Source organism: Erithacus rubecula (genome assembly GCF_903797595.1).
Source record: "Erithacus rubecula genome assembly, chromosome: 9".
In the NCBI taxonomy this organism is placed as follows: Eukaryota; Metazoa; Chordata; class Aves; order Passeriformes; family Muscicapidae; genus Erithacus; species Erithacus rubecula.
Window position 1 is genome coordinate 16385516 of NC_136660.1, and position 22716 is coordinate 16408231.

Here is a 22716-nt window from a genome sequence, read left to right on the forward strand (position 1 = left end):
GGTCGAGAGTGGGGAACAGGGCGTGAGGAGGCGAGACAAGATAAACAGGGAGAAAGAGAGAAAGAAGAAGCTAAAAACAGGGAGGATGAGAAAATGAGAGAAAGAGATAACAAGAAAAAAATAAAGAGGAGGAGAAGAGAGAAAGAGAGAAAGAGACAGAGAGAGAGAGAGAGAGAAAGAAAGAAAGAAAGAAAGAAAGAAAGAAAGAAAGAAAGAAAGAAAGAAAGAAAGAAAGAAAGAAAGAAAGAAAGAAAGAAAGAAAGAAAGAAAGAAAGAAAGAAAGAAAGAAAGAAAGAAAGAAAGAAAGAAAGAAAGAAAGAGAAAGAAAAGAAAAGAAAGATAAATAAGAAGGAAAGATGGAAAAGAAAGAGAAGGCAGAATGAATTTTCCCGAGGCGGAGGAAGATTGTTCTCCACCTTCCCGCACGCCGCCCTCCCTCCCCGAGCCGCTCTCCTGCGGTCCCGACCGGGATGCCGGAGCGGTGGATTCTCACGGCCATTGTGATGGGCCGAACATGGAAACAGCGCCCGCTCCTCTCCCCAGAGATGCACTCCCAAACTCCAGAGCTCGACCTCTTAGAGGCTCCGGGCGGACTCTGCCGCAGTCCCCCTTCTCTTTACTCCTGGGCTTTTTTTCCTCATTTTCTTTCCAGGATTTTCTATCACGTTGTCAATTACAGTTCCTCGCGAACTCCGCCCTCCCTCACCCCGCGGCATGTCCCCCATGCAAGCAGTCCTATCCCGTTATTTTAGGATGCGAGTTGAAAGGAATCACAGAGAAAAGGAGAAAGGGAAAGAAATGGAGGGAGAGAGAGGGGAAGAAAATATTTTGAGTCCCGCAGTTGATGTTCCTTTACATGCGGACTCTCCCTCTCACTAGCTTTCGATCTTTACAGGAAAGAATTTCTAGGAAAAAAAAAAAAAAAAACAACCCCCCAAAAAGCCCAACAAACAGACTCGTACTGTTCCGGGTTTGTTTTGTTGGTTTTTGGTTTTTTTTTTCCCCAACACACAAATCTAATTCAGGGAGAATTTAAATTCTCCGTTTTCTTTTATTCCCCCCTTTCCAGGAAAAAACCTGCTCTCTCTCAAATAGGACTGCTAGGATCGCTTTTTTCCCTCGGATTTGTCTTTCTCCATTTCTAGAAATAACTTGGGGAGGGGGGCGGGAAAGAGTATGCACCTGCTAAGCATGGGCACGAGAAACGGAGTGACGGAGATAAAGGGAAATATCTCCTTTTGGGACGCAACAAGACACTTGGTCGTGAATCAAACGTCTACGATAGAGCCGAGAGCAGCTCGCTGCTGCCAGGGCATGAGGAGATGCCCGCTCGCAGGCGGTACAGCTTCGCTGGCGCTGCTACCTGAGTGTCTCTGTCTCCGGAATACCCAGCTGATATAGCTGTGGAGTGCACTCTGTATTAAAGCTTTCCTTTCACGCAACCCTAACCTCCTGTATTTTCCTCGCCAAGAGATCTTAGTTCGTTTTGCAGTTTGCTGAAAAATGATCTGTTTGTATTTTCGTTGAGTTTTTTTTCTCTCCTGCTTCTGACACTGACTTATTGGCTCTGAACTTAGTGGAAACTCTCATTGCCCTGCGATCGATCCAAGTCCTTTCGCACAAATAGAGTTTTTCCCATCTCCCCCACCCCTTCTGTAACACCTTCACACATCCCCTCCCGCCCCATCGGCCGGGGCGCCGGCTGGCTTTCTCGTCATTCCCAGCTGAACCGGGGTTATTTTTTGCTTTCTTTTGTTAGTATTTTTTTAAATGTATTTTGAATTTCAGAAGGGACGGGGGATATTTATCTTCCTCCACTAAAACCCGTGGGTATATATTGTTGGGTTCTTCCTTCATTTGTTCAGAACCCCTTCTGCACATGTTGCCTCTAAAGTTACAAGATAGCAATTTCTTCGGCAACTCCATGATAAATAATTCAAAGCACCTATTATAACTCGCATTACAAAGTATTAAAAGGCAACAGATGCAAAAAGATTAAAAATTAATAATTCAAATTATTGCAGTCCAGATATTTTTCACACGAGTTTGTTTTGTTCTGCCCCGTAGTTTTCTAAGATTCTTTCTACCACAGCAGTCAGATATTTAAGTGTATTTATCCGCATGTAAGCGCCGGCATCTGTATCTGCACAGGCTCAGTCGTGCCGCTGTCGTACTGATCGTGTGTTTCTGTCTATGTGTGTGTCAGGAGCCCATACCCGCGTCTGTTTTAATTGCTTAATAATATCCAGGTCTATAGCTCTAGAAATACACTGTAGGAAACGAATCAAATGTTGGTGGGGTCTTTTTGTTTTGTTAAGATTTGATGGTGTTTTTGTTTTGGGGTTTTTTCCCCCTAATCGAAAGCCAAAAATTGGTCAGGAATCTCCCAGGAGTTTTTAAAAAATCAGCGACAGTGAAATGCCTCTTTCGTCTGCTGACATGTTTCGGATCGTACTGGAGCCGGAATTACTGACATCACGTCTGGAAACATATCGCACCGCTGAAAACTGAAAATAATGTCTAATGTACGGAGTGATTGCTGTAAAAGCTCTTTTGGAATCAAACCTCACATTTTAAGCAATGTATTCTGGAAATCAGTTATTAGAACTGCAGCTACCTACATCCGCGTTTGGGGATTTATTCATGGATTTGTGTTTCTGCGCCTTCCTTCTCGAGGCAAAATCGGGATTTTTTTTAAACTTCAAGCATTTCCATTTTCTATCTTTTCGATCTGTGTTTTATGCAGCGGGCAGGGCGTGTCCTCAAAAGTTTCGGTGTCAAAAGTTACAAATTGCTCTTAATTATTCATTTCCTGACTCAACATACTCTCAATCTCGGTTTTCTATTTGTAATTTTTCTTCTTCAATTTAAATCTCGGAATTATTTTATCTTCTGTGGTTTAATTAAAATCACTGGAAATTCCTTATTACAGTCCCTGGTAAAGGGGGTTTTTCGCGTTCCTTCATCCCCCTCTTAAGAAAGCCTTCTAAAAAAATCAGAAATGTAGCACGAATGCCCTTTACTCTGTGCTAGGAATGTATTTAAAATTCACACCGGGTATCTGGTAAATAAACCAGAAGGGATCGTGACTTCTTGGGAGCCTCCAAAGCCACTTCATCTCCTAGCCGTACAATTGTCCTATTTTTCCCGCAGTCCAACCTTTCGCCAAACCAAAACGACTCACAGAATAGCCACCGACTAACCCGCCATTAATTCGAAACTGGCGTCTCCCCTCTCTGCCATCGAAATCCGAAATCAAAGCAAACAGCATCGGATCTCGAGGAAATCTGGGGGGTTAAAGCCGCGGAGGGTGGCGGAGTGTCCCGGCCCGGCTGGGCACGGACAGGGAAAGGGCCCGTCCCGGGGGCTGGCACGAGTCAGAATCAACTCTTGTTGTCTGCGGGCGATGGGTAAAGTGTATTTGCGGAGGATATCTCTGGCTCGGAGGGGGTTTCCTTTCGCGCACTCAGGGCACCAGCGCAGGCACAGCCGCACTCAGTGCCCTGGCCTCGGACGGGGGTCCTGGCCCCCGCCCCACTGCCGGCACGGAGGAGCTCTGCTCCCCTCAGCTCCGGGGCTGCCCGGCATCCTCGCTCTGCTGCTCGGGCCGACAGTGTCCGTCCTGCCTTCTGAACGCCTCTCTAAGCCCGGTGTCGGCCAGGGTGGAAAGGTGGACTTAGAGGAGGATCAGGTAAGGAAGGATGGTTGGGGAAGGAAGAATGAAAGGATGAGAAAGGGACAGCAGCGGAAGGAGCCGGGCTCCAGTACTCACGGTGCATTGCTGAGAAGGGGTCTGCTTTGCAGTGCATATCCATGGGGAGGCAAAGGAAGGGGAAGAAATCGGCTGAAGCCGCCGTGTCGCCTCTAAAACTCAACTTCAAGACTTAGGGGAGAAAAAAATTAAAAAAAAAAAAAAAAAAAAAAAAGGGAAGCAAAACAAAAAAGCACACGAGGAGAGGGGAGGAGGAGAGCGGCGGGATGCGCTGGGCCCCCGGCCCGGCGGAACGGGCAGCGAAGTACTTTCCGAGGGGCGGGAGGGCTGCGCCGGCCTTGGGGGAGTCAGCAGAGTCCGTGGGAGCGAGGGACTGGCGGCGCCGGGGGGCAGGTGGGTGTCATGGCTGGGAGGGCTCAGAGCATCCCCGGCGGCGGGGAGGGGGTGCCGGAGCAAGGTGCGGCCGGCGGCCAGGCGGCAGAAGGCGCAGGAGGACGCGGCTCTCCCTCCTCCTCCTCCCGCGGTCCGGGGCTAGTTCATTTAAGTTCAAAGCAGAGTAGCAATCCCCGGGAAAGCGGCGAGCGGCGGGCGGGCGCGACCCCTCCTCTCGGCCGGGCGGCGGATCCGGCGCCCGGCGGACTTTCGCCCGAGGTGGGAAGTGCTTGCGTGAAGCCGGGGCCGGAGACTGGAGCCTCCGCTCCCGGTGTGTGTCTCTCTAAAAGCCGCAGCGCCCTCAGCCCCCCGCCCGCCTCCCCGGAGATGGATGACTTGTCAGACAAAGGCAATAGATTCCGACACTCTCTGATTCGCCAGCGCGCCGAGCCGAGCGCGGCCAGGAGAGGAGAGGGGAGAGGAGAGCAGAGAGAGGAGGGCCGGGCCGGCGGCGCTCGGCGCGGGGGGGGCGCTGCCTGCGGGACCCGCGGCGGGGGAGCCCCGGCCCCGCGCTCCGAGCGCCCCGGGCCGCGCGTGTGCGGGGCGGCGGCGCCCCTGCCCGGCCCGCGGGAACCCACCCGAGCCCCGCTTTGTTGTCACTTGCGGCTCAGGATCCTTAACTCCCTTATTTAACACAAGCACACACGCCTTGCTAGTTTCACCTCCCTTCTCACGCTCCGCTTTTTTAACCGGAGACTTTACTCGGGGTAAAGCGGGACAGGAGGGGGATTCGATACACATCAAGGCTTCCGTGGTGTGCGGCTTAGTGTGGGAGAAAGAAAGAAAGGAGGTGAAGGAGAGAGAAGAAGGAAAAGAAAAAGCAGAGGGACAGCCAGAGGAGAGACAGATCAAGAGAGGAATGTATAAAAAAAGAAAAATAAATAGACGCTAGACAGACAGAGAAGAAAGAAAAAGCGAGACAGAGAGAGAACGAAAGAACAAGCAAGCTTCTTGCACCTCTTTAAACCAAGAGATTAGGCCCCTTTCAGTCATTGCAAAGTTTTCCCTCACATGTATTTGGGGAAATAACGGCAAATCCAACCTCACACTTTCCACATTTCCACATCTCCACATCTCTGCTGCTTCTCTCTCTCTTTTTTTTTTTTTTTTTTTTTTTTTTTTTTTTTTCCTTAATGCTAGGGTGGGATTTTAAAATTATTTTATAAATAAGTCTACTGCTAAAAGAGACATGGCTTTGACCTAGCAGAACAATATAGAGCAATATTACCTTCTTAGGGTAATAACCAAGGGCAAAAAAGCAAGACAGAAATTGCTGTGAGCTCTATTTTGATTTTCAAACTTGAGAGCTTACCATCACCTGAAATGTACTGCCTTTCTTTTCTTCTTTCATCCTTCCCCATCTCTCTGCTTATCTGTCACAAAACAGGCCCCCCTCCTTTTTTTTTCTAACTGCTTTAAGTAAAGAATGTCTGAGAGATCTTTATGAAATATTTTCCACTGTCTCATAAATCATTTTGGCACTTCAGCTGATGTTTTATCTTTCTCTCTCCTCTCTCTCTTTCCCTTGTGTGAAAAAAAAAAAAAAAAAAAAAGATGGTTTGAAAAATAAAATTTTTGTTACACCTCCGGGATTACATGGGAGTGAGTCCTCGGTGACTGCGGGGCTGCGCTGCGGACAGGCGCGGCGGGCACGGCTGAGCCGGCCCTGCCCGCCCCTGGCAGCAGCTCCTGCGCAGGGTGAATTTTCCCTGGGACTGGGGGGCTCTGCTCTGCCCGCTCAGCATCTGATCTTGGCCAAGGCAAAAGCACGGCTCCGTCTCTCCCGGGGAGCTCCCTCCGCACGCCAAGCTGGGGGCGGCCGCTGCCGGGCAGGGCGCCCTGCTCACCGGGGACGCGCCGTGGCTCTGACCCGCCGGCCGCAGCTCGCCCACCGCCCAGGTCCCCACCGGCGCCCCGGGCCCGGCACGGCCGCGGCGGGACCCGCTCGGGCTGAGGAGCGGCCGGGCCCCGGTGCGGGGACGCCGCTCCCGCCGCGGCCTCTAGATGGAGCCCTCCGGTCGCTTGCAGAGCGGGGAACGGCCGGCGGCGAGCCCGGGCCACCGCGATCCTGCCGGGACCCCAGCCCGGCCCGGCCCGGCCCGGCCCGGCACGGCACGGCACGGCACGGCACGACACGGCACGGCACGGCACGATGGGACAACGGTGGCTGTCGGGTCCCCCCGGCAGTAGAGCCTCCCGTTCGCCGTGGGGCCCGCAGCCCGCTTATCGCTGCTGCCGGGAACCCCTCCCGAGCTGCCCGTGGCTGGAAACGGCCCTGTTACAAGTCTCCGTCACAACTCTCCGTCACTGACCGGTCTCGGTCGCTTCTTGTCTTCCAGCAGTCACCCCCGGCCTTCCTCCCTCCCTCCTGCCCCAGGCAGCCCTGTCTGCCCCCCGCTCTTGGGGCCGTGCCCAGGCACAGAGCCGAGCCCAAAAGCAGAGCGGGAGATGCGGGAGGGATCCCCTGGCAATGCCGGGTGGAAGGGAACTCCTTGCGCCTGCACTAACACTTGGTGAGCTCGTGGACCCTCTCTCAGAGATGGTACGGTGTGGAGGCAGCAGCTTGGTGGGGCAGCCGGCGAATCCCAAAACCTCCTCCCGATAATGTGTTCTGCCTTAGTTTCCTCACTGTTTTCCCATATCACTGAGAATAAGGACAGGAATAACAGGCTCGAGAAATACACAAAATGGGCTGTCTGCGACACGAAGTAGGAATAGCACGGCACGGAGGTAACCCGAGTAAACCGGGGAGCCCTGAGCCTGGTGGAACAAGACAGCTTGGAAGGGAAGGGAAGGGAAGGGAAGGGAAGGGAAGGGAAGGGAAGGGAAGGGAAGGGAAGGGAAGGGAAGGGAAGGGAAGGGAAGGGAAGGGAAGGGAAGGGAAGGCTCGTTGTCCCATTCCCCCACCGCACATACCACAATATCACCTGGTGCCCCTTCCCACATCAGAGTTCCTGGAAGTATTGCTTTGTCAACATTTAAATCCACTGAACAATTTCTGCCAACACAAATTAAAAATACCGGGCTGTCCGTGCGTCCCCGGGCACTGGGGTGTGCCCTGAGGGACCGGGCGAGGCCAAGACCACGGGCCTCTTTCCACTCTCATAGCTTCGCATCTATTCCACTTCAAGAGCCTTGTGTGCTTATTTCCCTCTCCCACTTTAGATTAATCTTTTCTTTGCTTTGCTTCCCTTTTCCTTTTTTCTCTCTTGCTTTTATTTCTTTTTCTCAAAGAGAATCTGAGGATCTCCCCCTTCTTCTCTAACCCAGCCTTCCCCCCCTCGCCTTCCCCCAAGCTAGAAACATTAACACTTCAAAAGAGGCAGCCGCCTTTCTGCGGAAATTTCAAGAAAAATAAACTTTTTGGGGGAGTTGCAATGATAGCAATCTTTCGATCTGCTTCATTAGCTGGCTTTCTCCAGCTGATCAAGACGAAATCTTCTCCATTGATCCTGTTTCCCACCCTTGGTTCCAATACACATAACCTCGAGGGCCCTGTCAGCTTCGCTTCCAAGTCCTTTGAGTTCTCCCGTGCTGCCTTGGCTTCCCGAACTCGCCTTGTCCCTGGGAACCAGTTCTACAGACACTGCTGTCGGAAACTGCTCCCCCTGCTCCTCTGCCCGCTCGGAAGGGCGCTGTGCCCAGGAACAATGGGGGTCGGGCGGCGGGGGAGCCCCTCGGAGGGCTCAGGCCTGGACCAAACACTGGTGACTGCAATTGCAATTGGCTCCAAAGCCAGGACTTGCACCCACGTCGGTTCCCTGTTTTTTTTTTTTCCATGTTGTCTGTAGTAAATTACACTGGAAAACAGCTAAACGTGATCTCTGGCCATGGGATGCGTATAGGACAGTGTGCTGCAGAGGTGGAAGTTTGGGATTTGTATGCCATGGAGATGCCGCTAAATTGTCGGCTCCCACCCTGCCTTCTTCCCCTTGTGAAGTGCACAAACACTTACAGTCTAAATCTTGGTAGTTTGGAAGTGGTTTAGTTCAACCCTTATAATTCTCAGCACCATATTTATGAGTTCACAAAATAAACCTACACTGACCTTCTAGGTGTATTTTTCTAACAGTTTCTGTGTCAACTAATTTAACTTTCACTGTGAGAAAGTCGGTGGTGAAATCCCTGTCTGTTAAAAGATAGAGGAAAAAAATTATACCTCCCCCCCCCACCCCCCCCACCCCCAAAGATGTGAGCATTTAAGGGAAGGAGTCATCATGTGTATGAGTGTCAGAGGGATCTTCAAGGAGGGGGACGCTTTGATAAAACATTCCTGGACCACTTTTGGGGTGCTTTGTCTTAGGACAGGATGATTTCTGGCCAGAGATTTCTCGCTGCCTCTCGCCAACAAACACTCAGATGAAAGGGGTACCCACATCTTTGCTGTAGGGGTGTTGTGGTCTGGTCATACCAGAGGGGAGCGGGTGATGGGGCAGGACGGAGGTACCGAGCAGTAACGTGGAGATATGGAAACAGGACCGAAGCTGTGGGAGATTTCCGAGGGGTGTGCAGGGCCGAGCAGGGCAGGGAGAGGCAGCCAGCGTCCAGCTGCTCCTCCCCGTCCCCCCCAGCCGCTCTGCCCAGAAGACCCGAGATTGCTCTTGGTGGCCAAGTTTAACAAATAAACATGAAGTTAGGTTTTAAACGAACAATTAATAAGAAAGAGGGCGCGAAAAGAATAAAAGACCCCCATCCTTCCCCTCCCCCTGTGTCTCCTAGCCCCTCTTCCCCTCTCCCTCTCTCTCCCCCTCTAAGCACCTCTGGTCACGTTGGAGGATGAGTTTTTGGAGAGCTTCTGGTACAATATGGAGCACCACGGGCTGCAATTTCACACTCCACAGCACATTCCCCCTAAAGCTACTTTCTTTTTTTCCCATCTAAGACCCCCTCATGTCTCCCCCTCTCTCTTTCTCTAGCTCTTTTGTGAGCCATGGGTGGGTTGCATGTCTGGGGGACGCCGGGGCCGCGAGGAGGCCGGCGGCCGGGCCCTGCCAGCGGGGCGGGTGCGTGTGTGTACCGGGGGGCTGCGCTCCCCCCTCGCCCTGCCTGCTGCTGGCTTTTCCCTTCTCTGCATTTGTTTGCCCTGAATGGTAATAGCCCACGTGTGCTGCTCTTTATTCAGTCACCGACACTTTAACCTCTCCTCTTTACAAGAGAGCGTTTGCCACAAAAACGAGACAAGCCGAAGACCTTTTGCAGCCTCATTGAGGGGAAAAAAAAAAAAAAAAAAAAAAAAAAAAAAAAAAAAAAAAAAGAAAAAAAAAAAAAGGAAAGGAAAGAAAAAAAAAAAGAAAAGGAAAAAAAAGAAAGAGTGGAGCAGGGGGAGAGCCAACAATGTGAAGAGACACTTCTGCAACAAAGCCGTCTCTTAGCGTATCGGGACGGCCGGGGCTGGGGCGAGTCTCCAAGCTTCCCGGGCCACAGACATACGGGGACAGGGCGGCCTCAGCACAGGCAACCCCAGCCTGCCCCTTCCCACCCTAAGGAGGCAGGCAGGGAGGGGGCACACGGCTCCCAGCACTGAGGTGGGGCCTCGCTCCATCCCTGCCCCCGAACATCGCACCCAGCGCGGGCTGGAGGAGCCCCGCTGCAAGTGGGGTCCCCAGACCTGTTTCCCGTCGAGGCGGCCTCCACGGGCCAGCTTCACCCGCTCGCCACAAAACTCCTGCCACCGATCTCTGCTTTTGTCTGTCCTGCAGTCTCAGAGCCCCTCCGGTCGTCTGCCTGCTCATTTCTTTGCCCCAAAGCTGCGGAGTGGGCGTCAGGGCAGGAGGATTTCGTGCTGCCCTCTGACCCAAAAACGATCTGGCCCAGATGTGAACTCTACCTCTTTCGTGATAGGAGACTGTGCCACTGGCAAGGCCCAGCTGTCTCTTGCCTTTGCCCTGGGCTGCCGCTGGGGTAGAGGCGTGGGAGCCCCCCTCTACTGCGTCCTCCCCCCCACGCTGGAGATGTCTTTTTTTTTTTGTCCTCTAATTTCTCCATAAAACTCCCGATGAGTGAATTAGACGCTTATTAAAGTCTCCTTTTAATCAGCAGTAGTGGGAGATCCTCCCTCCCTCTATCTGCCCGTCCAAGGTTAGTTTGCCTCAGGGCGATTTGCAAATGTTAGGATTTACAGTTATCACACGCAAAAACATTTATATAACCCCTAACTATAATACACCCATAAAAACGGGGAGGCAGCGAAAACTGCTGCGGATCAGCGAAAAACCCTATGGCTTGCCCATTAAAGTCCCCGGAAAGGGTAATTCCAGCAGTCAGAGGGGCCAAAATGTGGTAATGACTGCTTGGGATTCACATCTCCAAAAATGATGGCACAAAAAGACCCGCCGGGTAGAGGGGCGACCGCTTCGCTCCACTCCCTCGTCTGGGCCGGCGGGGGAAGTTGGAAGCAGACTTCTTCACACATGCACTACAAAGTGATAGATATGCCTCAAGCCTTCCTTCCTTCCTTCCTTCCTTCCTTCCTTCCTTCCTTCCTTCCTTCCTTCCTTCCTTCCTTCCTTCCTTCCTTCCTTCCTTCCTTCCTTCCTTCCTTCCTTCCTTCCTTCCTTCCTTCCTTCCTTCCTTCCTTCCTTCCTTCCTTCCTTCCTTCCTTCCTTCCTCCTTCCTTCCTTCCTTCCTTCCTTCCTTCCTTCCTTCCTTCCTTCCTTCCTTCCTTCCTTCCTTCCTTCCTTCCTTCCTTCCTTCCTTCCTTCCTTCCTTCCTTCCTTCCTTCCTTCCTTCCTTCCTTCCTTCCTTCCTTCCTTCCTTCCTTCCTTCCTTCCTTCCTTCCTTCCTTCCTTCCTTCCTTCCTTCCTTCCTTCCTTCCTTCCTTCCTTCCTTCCTTCCTTCCTTCCTTCCTTCCTTCCTTCCTTCCTTCCTTCCTTCCTTCCTTTTCCTTCTTTTCCTTCACAGCCAAGCTGAGCCCGAACAATTTCTATACACACACAAATCCACCTCCCCAGAGAAAGTTGCTGCGGTCGCGTTTCTGGCAGTGGTTCCCGAGCCCTGCCTCTGTCCCCCGCTCCCCTCCGCCACGGCCGGCTCTCCGGCCGGATGGGATGCGCAGGGAGCTGGGTCGGGGAAGGCAGGCTCGTTTCCACCGCTAAACAAAGGCTGGAAACGCACCAACAAAGGACCTGGCGCGTCCCCTCCGCCCCGTGCGAGAGCCGCAGGTGAGGGCTGGGGCTTGCCCGGCCGGGTGTGGGGGGTCCTGCTTGCAGAGCAGTACTTGAATTGGCTGCGGGGGAAAAGATGCGAGTCTGCAGGGCTTCAGGAGAAACTGCGCGTAAGTTGGTGGGGAAACTTTCTTCCCCCTTCCCCTCTTTGTGGGAAAGCCGGGAAAACGGGCGAATTTAGCTCTCTCTCCTCCTGTGCCATTCGCAAAGACGGGCTCGCTCCTTCCCTTCCCCTGGCTGGGAGCCGCCAAAGCTCAAGTTAAGCGCTTAATTAAAAAAAGTGGCAGGAAGACTCATGCCTCTTTAACATCAGCTGTTAATGGCCTCGGAGTTTACTGCCTCTGAAGAGGAAGACACAGAGGGATGAAGTATGCGTGGAAACGGAGGGGCAGAAAGAAGTGGGGGTGTCTCTCAGCGTAGTGGAGGAAGAGAGACAGAGATTAAAAGAAGGGTGGAGGAAATGGAGAATTCTAACTTATAAAAAGGACCTGGAAGGTGGAGGGGGTGGGCAAGGACTGAACTGTGAGCCAACACCAAATCCCTCCAGTTTCCCTGGCTGCCTCATCTGGGCAGCTCGGGTGGGATGCGAAGTCAGGGAGCAACTGTGCGGGCGCGGGAGAGGGCACGCAGAGAGGAGAGAGGACGAGCGGATCCGGGATGGAGGGACGCACAGAGGGAGGGAGGTTTTCCGAGCGCGGAGCGTTGTTCCCGGGTGCCTGCCTTTCCTTCTCCTCACTCGGACACTGGTACTTTCCTTTCTCTCCTCTGAGATTTGCAAACCAAACGTCACTAATCAATAAGAATCCCGGCTCTGTGGGTGCGTGTGTGCGTGTGTGTGTGCGTGGTTGTTGATCCTGATCTGCTGGACTTCAAAAATCTGCCTCTTCTGACTCCCTCCCAGCCTGTAAGTTCAGAATTACAACCTTCTACATCAATGCAAACTTTAATTTGTCGGAGAATTCCTTTCTCTAGGAGGAAGAGAAATTGTCACCATGTGAACGGCGGATTTCTGACACACGGGGCTTTACCCTTCCCCCAGCGTGGGGAAAAATATCTCCCGTGGATATCTTTAAACTGTTCACAATCCATAACTTTGCCAATGTATATGTAGTGTAATTTCTGCAAGGCAGTTTTCCAGGGTTAGGGGAGGTGGTTTTTTCTAGCATTAGATGGATCCTTTGTGGTGAGCGCAGATTTATGCCCAGTTTTGATTTATAATTAAATTAGCTTCTAATTTGCAATATGTGCGTCTGTGTTTAAAATGTATCTAATCTGTGAAATTGAGGACTGGGGCACTTTAAATGAAAATCTACCTTTAGCCTCAAGGGTTTCTTTATGAAGGGATAGCCGGGAGGGCAGCGTGCGGTAGGAAAGTGAGGCTGTAATTTCCATTAGGAGATGTCAGTCAATCTTTCTTTTCAATACATCAATTAATAAATCCGATTGGTGCTGCGGGCTGCTCTCCCCCCACCTCGCCCACCCCCCTCCGCCCCCGGGGCACTCTTTTTGGCCGGATGGGGAAGTGTGAGGGGAAGGCAAACTTTGGCAGGGAAGTCCCCGCAGGCAGAGCCCGACCCGACCCGCCCTCCCCCCTCCCCTTCTCCCCCGCTCGGCCCTGCGCGGGGCTCCGGGACCGGCTCCAGCCTCGGCGCGGCGCTGGGGGCGGCAGGCGAAGCCGGCGGGACTCCCTCCGTCGGCTCTCGGGGTTTGGCAGAACTAAATTGACACAACTTGGTGAGATAAGGTCAATTTTTTTCGCCCCGATAGTGGGGGTGTGCACACGCGGTTAGATCTGGGCCCGGGATCCCCCGTCTTAGCTGACTTATATTTAGGCTCAACTTATTAAGCGACCCTCCCCCACAGTCCCACCCCACGCAGCTCTAACCCGGGCAATAGTATCGTCTGTTTCATTGGTTATTTTCCAGGGGAACCGCAGCCCCTAGCTTTAATTTTTGACGATTAAAAAGCGGCCGGGATGGCGGGGAACTCCTCCAGCCTGACAGCTCGCCCTAGCTCTCCCTGCTGTTAGCGTATGCTCCGCACCTAGAAATTACCGCGGAAATGGGGGAAAGAGGGTATTTATTGCTTTTTTTTTTTTTTTTTTTTTTTTTTTTTTTTTTTTTTTTTTAACGGGCAAATACAGTAATGCCTCTAATTTAGCAATTACACCGATTCTCCTTTATTTTCAAGTGGCGCTGGTCGTTCAGCAGAATGTCGCCGTGGTGGCCAGGCGGGTGGAAGCCCGAGGACAGCCCGGCGCAGGAGTGCCCAGTGCCCACTTGGGGAAAGTTGGCCCGGCGGGGACAGGGCAGGTGTGGGGAAGGGGGACAGCGCCGGGACAGGGCGGCACCGAGGGCCTCCCGTTGGGTCTCTGCTCTTAGAGCTTCACAGTCGGGAATACCGGACAAACAAAATTAATTCAATCTGTCGCCTCTCCCTGACAGAACACACACAGTATTTTATAGAAATCCAGCTACAGAAAGGGTTGACTTTCCTGAACCCACGACCAATGTAAAAAAGACACTCAGAAGGAGGAGAACATCCTCAAACTATTCCGTTGTCATCGTCATCATCATCGTGTCCGTTTGATTTAAAAACAGCACGATAGGGAGCACGCTCTCACTGAACGCTGTCTCCTCAGCTTTCTTTTTTCCCCTCCCAACCACACGGCTTTGTACCCTCAGATTTGCGGGCTTCTGCTGCCGGTTTGAGTTGCTCGGCACAAGCAGCGTTTTGCGCGTCTCCAGCAAGAGGGGGAACGCTGGGTGAACAGAGGGCTGCGAGCGGGAACACGGGGGCTACGGGGCTGAACTTCGGGAAGGAATGAAGTAAAAAGAAGAGAGACAGAATGAGAGAGTCTCCCAGGCAGCTCGATCCCATTAGCTCCGTCCTTGGGTTGCATATTTATACGGTCTAGGAGGTGAACAGATGGACTATCAATTTAATTCCATCTTCAACACCATCAGAGATTGATTTTCTACTCGCTTTTAATTTTGCCATAATTAATTAGATCATTACAACTGTTTTCTATTGATCTCCCTATTTAAACCTCAGATGCAAAGGGACTTCGGCAGATCCTTTAAAAACACAGAAGGGAAAAGGAACAGAGAGGTGTGCAAACTTTTTGAAGGTTTTTTTCATTTTTAACTCAGAAGATTTTTGGTGCAGAATAGAAAAAATACTGCCTCTGTGGCCTTTTCTTTTAGGAGGCCTTTTTCGTTGCCTTTGTAATTTTCTTTTACGTTTTGGTGAATCTTTGTCATATTTATATATAGTATACAGCATATATAATAGATTTAATTGGTTCGATTATGAAAACATAAGCTTGCACGTGTATATGCATATATATATATATTCGCACACAACGTGTTTAATATTGAGATTTACAGAGGTGGTGCACACACATTTGTATGTGGGGAAACTATCGACAGAAAAGATGTGGTTTCCTGAAGGGCGAATATTTTTATTTGCCTCCCGTACATGTCTGTCTGTGCACTTGAATCTCTCTCTAGGTGGGGGATATTTCACCCTGCGACTCCATCAGAAATTACAAAGGAAAACCAGCGCTGTTAGCTCCGGTTCCTAGCCTCGGTTCTCAGCGCCCGCCGCAGCCTTTCTTTTCCAAGCCTCCCCTGCAGCAAACGACTGGCAGCCGGGGCTGCGTGCTGGCAGTCTGCGAGGTTTGTATTTTAAGCCTCTGTGTCCTTTCCCCCCAACCAAAAAAAATCTCTAAATTAAAGCTCTGTTTATATACTTAATTTGAGGGAACCAAACCGAGTAGTTGTGCTTTTACCGAGAGCGGCAGCGCCGAGGAAAACCTCTCCGGCGGGGTTTGTTTGAAGCTTTGTTTGCAAATCATAAAATTGCTGACTGGGAGACGGGGGCGATCCGGAGACGCGTCCGTCGGCGGAGCAGGTTTGGGGGCTCAGAGGCAGTCGCGGCCCCCGCCCGCCCCATCCCCGCGCTGCGGCCCCGCAGAGCCCGGGCGAGGCGATGGGCTGCCCGAGGGGCCCGAGGCGGGGACAGCGCAGATCCAGAGCCAGCACGGCGAGCAGAGTTTCCCGAGATAGGGAGAGAGTCGGTGGAGGAAGAGTTTAAGCAAAGCCCTGAACTTTATGCGGACGGGAGGGACCTCCGGGATTGGGACAAATAGACAAAGGCCGATGGAGGGGCTGGCTCGGCTGCCCGGGGCGCCCGGAGGGCGGCGAGGCAAAGCGCCCGGGGCCGCTGAGGGGCCGGCAGGGAACGGACCGGGGCTCGGCCCGGCTCTCGCTCGCCTCTGCGGGTCCTTGCCAAGCTCCCGCGGTGAACGCGGTGGGAACCCAGCCCTTCGAGGGGCGCTGAGGCGGACACCCGTAAGGAAAAGGGGTATTTATCAGGTGAGATAGCAAGTGTTAGAGGGGGATCTGGCGAGGCGAGGAGGGTGTGCGTGGAGGAGAGCAGAAGCAGGCTGCCTCCTGCCAAAGGAGGGAGTTGGGGGTGACGGTCTCATCCCTCCCTGCTGAATATTCAGCGCCCCCCCGCCTTACCTGCTCTCCCTGAGCTCTGAGCCATGGCTCCTCTGCCTAATGGCCCGTCTCCCCGGGACGGCTGCAAGCCAGTAGATCCGCCGCGGCCTTTTCTTCGCTTCTCTCCTCCCCGCTTGGGTGTCTTGCTTTCCCCCGCTGACTTTCGAGATCTAGGCGCAACCACCCAAAACTAAACGGTTTAGATAACAACACACACACACCAGAGCACCACCACCACCACCACCACAAAAAAAAAAAAAAAAAAAATAGCCAGCCATAGAGAAAGAAACGCCGCTCTACTGAGCCGGGACAGGCTAAAAGGAGGGGAAAATAAATAACAATCAAAGCAAATGCAGCGCTGCTGCTTATAGAATTGGAGAGGGGCTCACCTGCTCCAGTCTACCAGGGCTGTGCAGCCAGGGAGGAAAGGGGCTGGGGGGGGTCCCGCGGGGATCCTGCGGGAGGGGGGACAACGCCTGGACTTTGAATCTGCTTCCCCTTGCCCCCCTCCTTCAAGCTGGCTACCTGTAGGGAAGTCTTGTTGCAACAGCAGATTAATTTGTTGTCTTATTACCATAAAAATGTGCTCGGAGAGAGGCTGGCAAGGGAGAGGGGGACGCGGGACAGAGGAGGAACTTCCTCCAAGTTGAAAAGGGAGGCGGTGGGCTCAGGCTGAGGGGGGAGCGCGTCGGGGACGGGAGGGGGATTGGTCTGGACGGTGGCGCAGCCCACCCGGGAGCTGGTAGCTCTCAGCTCGGGGTCCGGGCAGACTCCAGGTGGGGTGGCGGGCAACGGGGATTCCGCTGTTTAGTTTGGAGGCGGCAGAAGCCAATCCTGTGAAGTCTACTTCTGTGAGCGCCTAGCTTTTAGCCTCTGAGAGATTATTTATCCATCCATCCATCCATCCATCCATCCATCCATCCATCCATCCATCCATCCATCCATCCATCCATCCATTTATCTGTCCACTCGTCCCTTTTCTTGCTCTTACGACCGCGTTTAGATAAAGGCTTTGCGACTGAAAATAAATAAATAATAAATAGAACAAAGCTCTAAAGAAAAGAAGAAAAATTCCCAGTGCTAAAGACATCACTGAACGAATATTTTTCTTTCTCTCTTTCTACTCCCCCCCTTCTACCTCCCCATTGATTGAAAGTCTCTCTCAGCTCCAACAAGGAGTCCCAGGAAAAATGAACCATTCTGCTATCGATTCTTCATTAAAATTACATTTCTGCATTTGCTAAATTGGTTTTAAAAAGCTTCCCCTGTTATTATTGTCTTGTCAGAGCCGGCGGTGCTGGGCAAACAGTATTTAAAAGCTTGGGACCTCTCCAAGATGAGGCAGTTGGGGGTTATGTGTGTGCATGTGTTTCTTTTTCTAAAGTGTTTAGGAAAATGTTAACATCGCGGACTGGTGAAAAGCACGCCCCAGACAAGTGAAGAATTGTAAAAATAAGGAAGGCGGAGGGAACGCTTTCCTTCATATCACTTAAAAATCATCGATTGCCTCTTCAAGCAAAGAAAAAAAAGGTTTCATTTAAAATATTAAAATGGGGCACCAAAAGTCAATAATCGCAGCAACGAGTATTTGCCTCAGACGTCGTCTCCAGCCCGGTCTTCAGCAGCCGCCGGATCTGTCTGGTGTGGTTCCTCACCTCCCCGCAGCCCAAGCCCTGCTCGCAGCCGAGCTGAAATGTTTCCTCGGTGAGATATTTAAATAAGTCCAGCTAACCCTGACACATGCACCAGATTCCTCCGACCTTACCCCAACAAACCCCACGGAATCCCCGTCCTCCCTCCCCAGACTGGTGTGGGAGAAACCCAGAAGGGACTGTGGGAGATTCACTTTGAATTCTGCAAATCTCTCTCGAAAGAGCAGGGAAGCAGAAATGTCTTCCTGATGTGTTTATCCCCTAATCAGTTCATTAGTTATAAACAACATGACATTAGAAGTTAGGAGGCAGTTGATATTAATTTTTATTTAACTAGTTGATGTTTAATCCGTCACGCCAGACTGCTTAGAGAGAGCTGCCTGACACAAACCAGTTAGAACTTCATACACCGCGATGATCGGCCGGGCATTGGGACAAACAAACGGCGGCGGGGGGGCGAGGGGCAAGGAAACAGAAGGGAAGGGAGCAATGGGGAGAGGGGTAAACCCGGGAAAGAGGGGGAAAAAGGAGAAGAAGAGACTGGAAAATTCCCCCTTCCCTGTATAAAATATTTGTGTGAACCGGCAGAGAAGTGAAGGCGGGGAGGGGACGGGGGGGCGAAACATGAAAAATATCGTCAGGAGGCTGAGCCGAGCAGGCCGAGAAGAGCAGGTGCCCATGCCAGCCACCCCTGCGGGTTGTGGGGCGGGTCGGCGGGTTGCCCGGGGGCTTGGGGCGGGCTGGGCGGCGGCGCTGGGGCTGCCCGGGGGTTCAGCGCCTGGCGGGGCGGCGGGGGAGACGTGCGGCTGCGCGCCGTCGGGCAGAGCGGGGGGCACCGCCAGGAGAGCCCTCTCTTAATTAAATGGGGCACAGGTTAATTAGCACGAGGCTAGCCGAGGGAGAACAGCAACACACGGTGGGGCCGGGATAAACGGGAACCGGACATTTCCCAGTTTCCCGGTGTGTAACATTCCTCTTCGGTGTCAGACTGCGACCCTTAACCAAGGAGCGCAGGTGCTGCTGCAGATAAAAGGAGAGGACGATTATGAGTGCCTTAACGGACACACGACTCTTCCTCTTAAAGCTGTGCTGAAGTATAATATAACGCGGGTCTAGAATTACAGACTTCCCTGATAAAATTTCTTGTTTCTCCCCTTGCAGCAGACTGGTGCCCCACGAATGATTACAGCGTACCTGTTTGGCTCTACACCATGTCTATATATTTCTGGTCTTCACTCTGCCGACACGTTGGACCCTCGCCTTTGCTCCCGAGGGGAGCGCCAGGCATTTCCCCAACACCTTCACTTTCTGGCAGGACCCCCGGCGTTTCTTCTCCCCCGTGAGTGCTGCTGTGCGCCCTCAGTGTGCCCTTTCGCTCAGCACTGTACAGATGTATTAATGCGAGCTATTATAATTATATCTGCATTATTTCACAATTAAAACATTTCTTGGCGAACCAGGAAAGCCCTCGGCAGCAGCAGTTCACGTTGCTTGCCCTGTTCCTGCGTGCGGCAGTAGCCGTGCGACTGTGACTACGGGGAAAGTGTTCTACGACACTTATTTTAATATCAATTTCCATATTAATCAATCACCTCAAACATCTATCTGCTGGATAAAGGAAATAGTTCGCATTCCGAAGAAAATTGCCTGCTTTCCTGCAGTTAATAGTTAACTCCGTAATAGAAAGTTCCCAGGGAAATGCGGAGGCAGAGGGAGCGCGGCTCTCCCTGCTCCCAGCCAGCACCGGCCGCCGCTTTCCCCTGGCCACGGCCGCTCGTACCACTCGGGAAAATCTCCCCAATCCTGCGCTGCGGGCTCGGCCTCTGGCTGTCTGCACCCTTTAGGAAAGAAACCAGGACGGAGTGTTTTGAGGAAAAAAACCTCCTGATAGGGCTGTGGTGTGCAAAAGGGAAGCAGACATGCTGTTTCCCCATAGTCCGAGACAGAAAGTGGTGCAACAGGTAATAGGGCAGACACTAGCGACACGGGAACAGGGACGATTTCCTGTGGCGGGGGAAAATTCATACTCCTTGGCTGGAGAGCATTGTAAAGAAATGGGTGCCTTTCTTTTTGTCCAGCGTCTCCTCTCTCCTCTCCCTTTCTCTGAGGCAGAGTGTCCTTTGAAGGGTGGAGAGGATATTAAAAAGAGGACCTGCGGAGGGACAGGCAGTGGAGATACAAGCCAGAGCCGAGGTTGGACCCCGGCCGGGGACTTCGGCACTCGGAGACCGCTCCCGGCGGTTCGTCCGGCCGGCAGCCGTGCACGGGCAGATCCAGCCCTTTCCCGAGAGTTTCGGGGTGACTTCAGAGGTGCGGGATGTCCGTGCCCCTGCCGCTCTGCTCCGCACTATTGCCTTAGTGTTGGGCTGGCCACCTGGTGCTTTTTCATGGTGATGGCGGAACGGGGGAGGACAAAGAGGGAGGTGAGAGGAGCAGGGCAGGGAGTGAGCCTCTCCCTGTTCCGTAGAGGCTACGAGATGAGCAGGAGTATCTGGAGCTACCAAAGTTGCAGGGATGCTTCTGGCACGGGGAAAGGCTGCCTTTCCCGTGGCTGAGCTGGTGTCGGAGTAGCGGAGTGGGAAGGAGTTTGCGAGAAGTTTGGGGTGGGTGGGGTGAATGCTCGGGGGCGGTGGGTTAGGGTTGCCGTGGGATGGCAGTCGCAGGGGCTATCGCTGCCTGCGGGTCTCCCCGGCGGGGTGCCCGGGGCTGGCGGGGATGGGAGGCGGGCGGGAGGGATGGAACAGGATTAGCTGCGCTAGGCCACGTCGGTGCAGGGGCCTTGGCGTGAAGTTGCCGACCGGGACGTGGCGCCGGGACGAGTGGCTGGGCGGGCGCGCCGGTGGCGCCCCGGGGCACGAAACCAGGCCGGCTGCGGGAAGCCGGCAAGATCAGGCAGCGGCTCGGGAGCAGGCGGGAGGAGGGCGCGGTTTGGCTGGCCCGGGGCTCCCGGCGGGCCAGCAGCAGCCCCGGGCCCGGGCCCGGTGCCGGCAGGGAGGGCGCGTCCCGCCAGAGGGGGCAGTGCAGATCGGCGGTGCCGGGCACGGGGCCGCGCTCGGCCCGGCCGGGGGACTGCCCCAGCCCCTAGCCGGGAACTGATCATCCCTCGCTGCCCTGTGCTGACGTTTAGATTCAAAAGCGATTCCCAGAATGCTTCCATGGCCCCGGCTGGTGGTCCCGGTTGGAGGCGGTGGCTGGCAAAACGAATCCCTTGGTCGGGACTACCGCACCCCCTGCGCGGGGCTGGGTGCAGGTGGGCGGCAATGCTCTCCTGAGAGCTGGGGAGACGTCGGTGAGACCTCTTATTCCTTCTCCAGGTAGTTCAACACAAGTTTCTATCTCAAGGAAGAGGACCCGGCAGCCAGACGGCCTGCGAGCGCCCTGTGCTTCGGGACAGCCTGGGTCCGAAAGCCAGGGGAATCAGCAGGGCTTGGGGAATCTGGAGAGTCCCAGCGTGGGTTAGGATAGGAATGAGGGAGGTTGACACGTAGGCGCGGGTCTTCCGCTCGCCGTTGTCAGAATCGGAGCAAAGGAAAAATGGAAGATCACGTAAAAACCATGAGAGACCGAGGCAGCAGTGCACGCCCTGTGCCAATGTGCAAAAGAAGGTGAAAATAAAAGAAGCACGGAACTAAGTGAGAAGATGGAAATCAGGATGAATGGGTAGACAGACAGACATTGATCTTTACTGATATTAGAGAAAAAGGTCTGAATAAAGAAGGGGACGTTTAATTTGATGATGAAAGGGAGATGGACGGATGGATAGATGGATGGATGGATGGATGGATGGATGGATGGATGGATGGATGGATGGATGGATAAATGGACAGAATGGGCGAAAAAATAGAAAATCTGGGAAAAGTGAAACAACCCCCCACCTTTCTAGCGTTTGTGGACAGAAAGAAGTGAGTGAGGGGGCAGAGAAAGAGAAAGGATAAGAAAGGAAAGGATAAAAGAAAAATAAAAGAAAGGAAAATAAGTAAGGAGTAAAGAGGTTTTTAAGAGCCGTCAAACACTTGGTAGACATGAGAATTAGAACAGAAAAGCTGAAACATTTATGGCAGCCTGCGCCGAGGTGATTTCCCCATTGGCATTTTATGGAGCTCCTAAATCTCAGCTTTACGCTGTTTTGAGCTGTAAGAATTATTTTTCACCGCACTTTTCTTTTTTAGGTTCACTTCCAGCTTCCATTGCGAGAGCCCCGGAGCAGGGGGAGCAGCTTCCCCTCGGGCAAGCGCCTCCCGTCGGGCAGAGGGCAGCGGGCGCTGGCCCCTCCCGGCTCTCCAGCCCTGGCCACTCTCGGCAGCCCGGGGGTCCCGGGGGCAGCAACAGGAGCGGCTCGGTCAGGGCCAATACGCAGAAGCAACAGTTCCCCGGCACGTCGAGGAAAGGGAAGAACCTGCTTTTCCCCGGACGCGGCTTACTCCAGGATGGGGAGGGAGCAAGGGTCGGCACGGCTGGGCTGCCTTGCTCCGCGGCTCTTGCTAGGCGCGGGGGCGAGTGTTGGGGAACGGCTACGGGAGCAACAAAAAATAGACCTCAAGGTGCAAGAAGTGAGGAAGCAGTGGCTCTCCCTTCCCAGACAGCCTGTCCTTACACGCCGTCTCCACGTCGATGGAAAACTCCAAACCTCGGTGGAAAACTCCAATACTCCAGGCACTAGTAATGATAAGAGGAACAATAATGACAACAATGATAATGTGTTTCCGTATATTAAAGCACAGAAAATAAATACCCTCCTACATCCATTGTCTCTCTGGTCCCCAGATCTCTTGGACACGCTGAGTTTTCAGTATTTTGTAGGCTGCAGTAGGTCTGAGAGAGGAACATTGAGTGGGAGAGTAAAAGCCGGGGAGATGTAACTCGTGTGCCTTTCACCTTTTCCCGGGAACACAACCATTGTCCTTGTGACAAGAATCTCTGTTATGGTCTGGGAGCTGTAGAGAAAAGGGAACTTTGCAGGTCTGTCTCCTAACTCTGATACAAGCAGCTCCCTCCCCCCCCCCCCCCGCCCCTTGCCCCGCAACCCCGGCAGCCCCCGGGCTCTGAACCAGTTGATATAAAAGTGTGTGTGAGGGGGATAAAAGTTCCAGTCTCTCATGAGGGGGGAAGGCTGCAGGGGCAGAAGCAAGTTAATTTCCAGCCGATTTCTCATTACTCTTCTTAACGCCTGTAAGGGAGAGAAAATTAGGCACACAGCACACGTTTTGGCCACTTCATAAAAAATGCAGATTTGAGAGATGATGTGAAAT

General features: G+C 53.1%; 1 protein-coding gene and 1 long non-coding RNA gene across 4 annotated transcripts in view; one reads left to right on the forward strand and one right to left on the reverse strand.

Annotated features, from left to right (window-relative positions):
• PAX2 (paired box 2) overlaps positions 1-4421 on the reverse strand; it is an 84671-nt gene extending 80250 nt beyond the window's left edge. For 2 of the 3 annotated variants that reach the window (XM_079313164.1, XM_079313165.1), the window contains exon 1: positions 3773-4205. In XM_079313164.1, coding sequence (XP_079169290.1) covers positions 3773-3815 — 43 coding nt within the window. In that variant the 5' untranslated portion in view covers positions 3816-4205. Of the gene's footprint in view, positions 1-3772 lie in introns of all 3 variants that reach the window. The other variant, XM_079313163.1, reaches the window with a different exon arrangement.
• Positions 1-22212, forward strand: part of LOC306805021 — a 101720-nt gene extending 79508 nt beyond the window's left edge. The window contains exon 2 of the long non-coding RNA XR_013775089.1: positions 21637-22212. This is a non-coding gene — a long non-coding RNA (uncharacterized lncRNA). The remainder of the gene's footprint in view (positions 1-21636) is intronic.
• Positions 22213-22716: the final 504 nt, after the last annotated feature.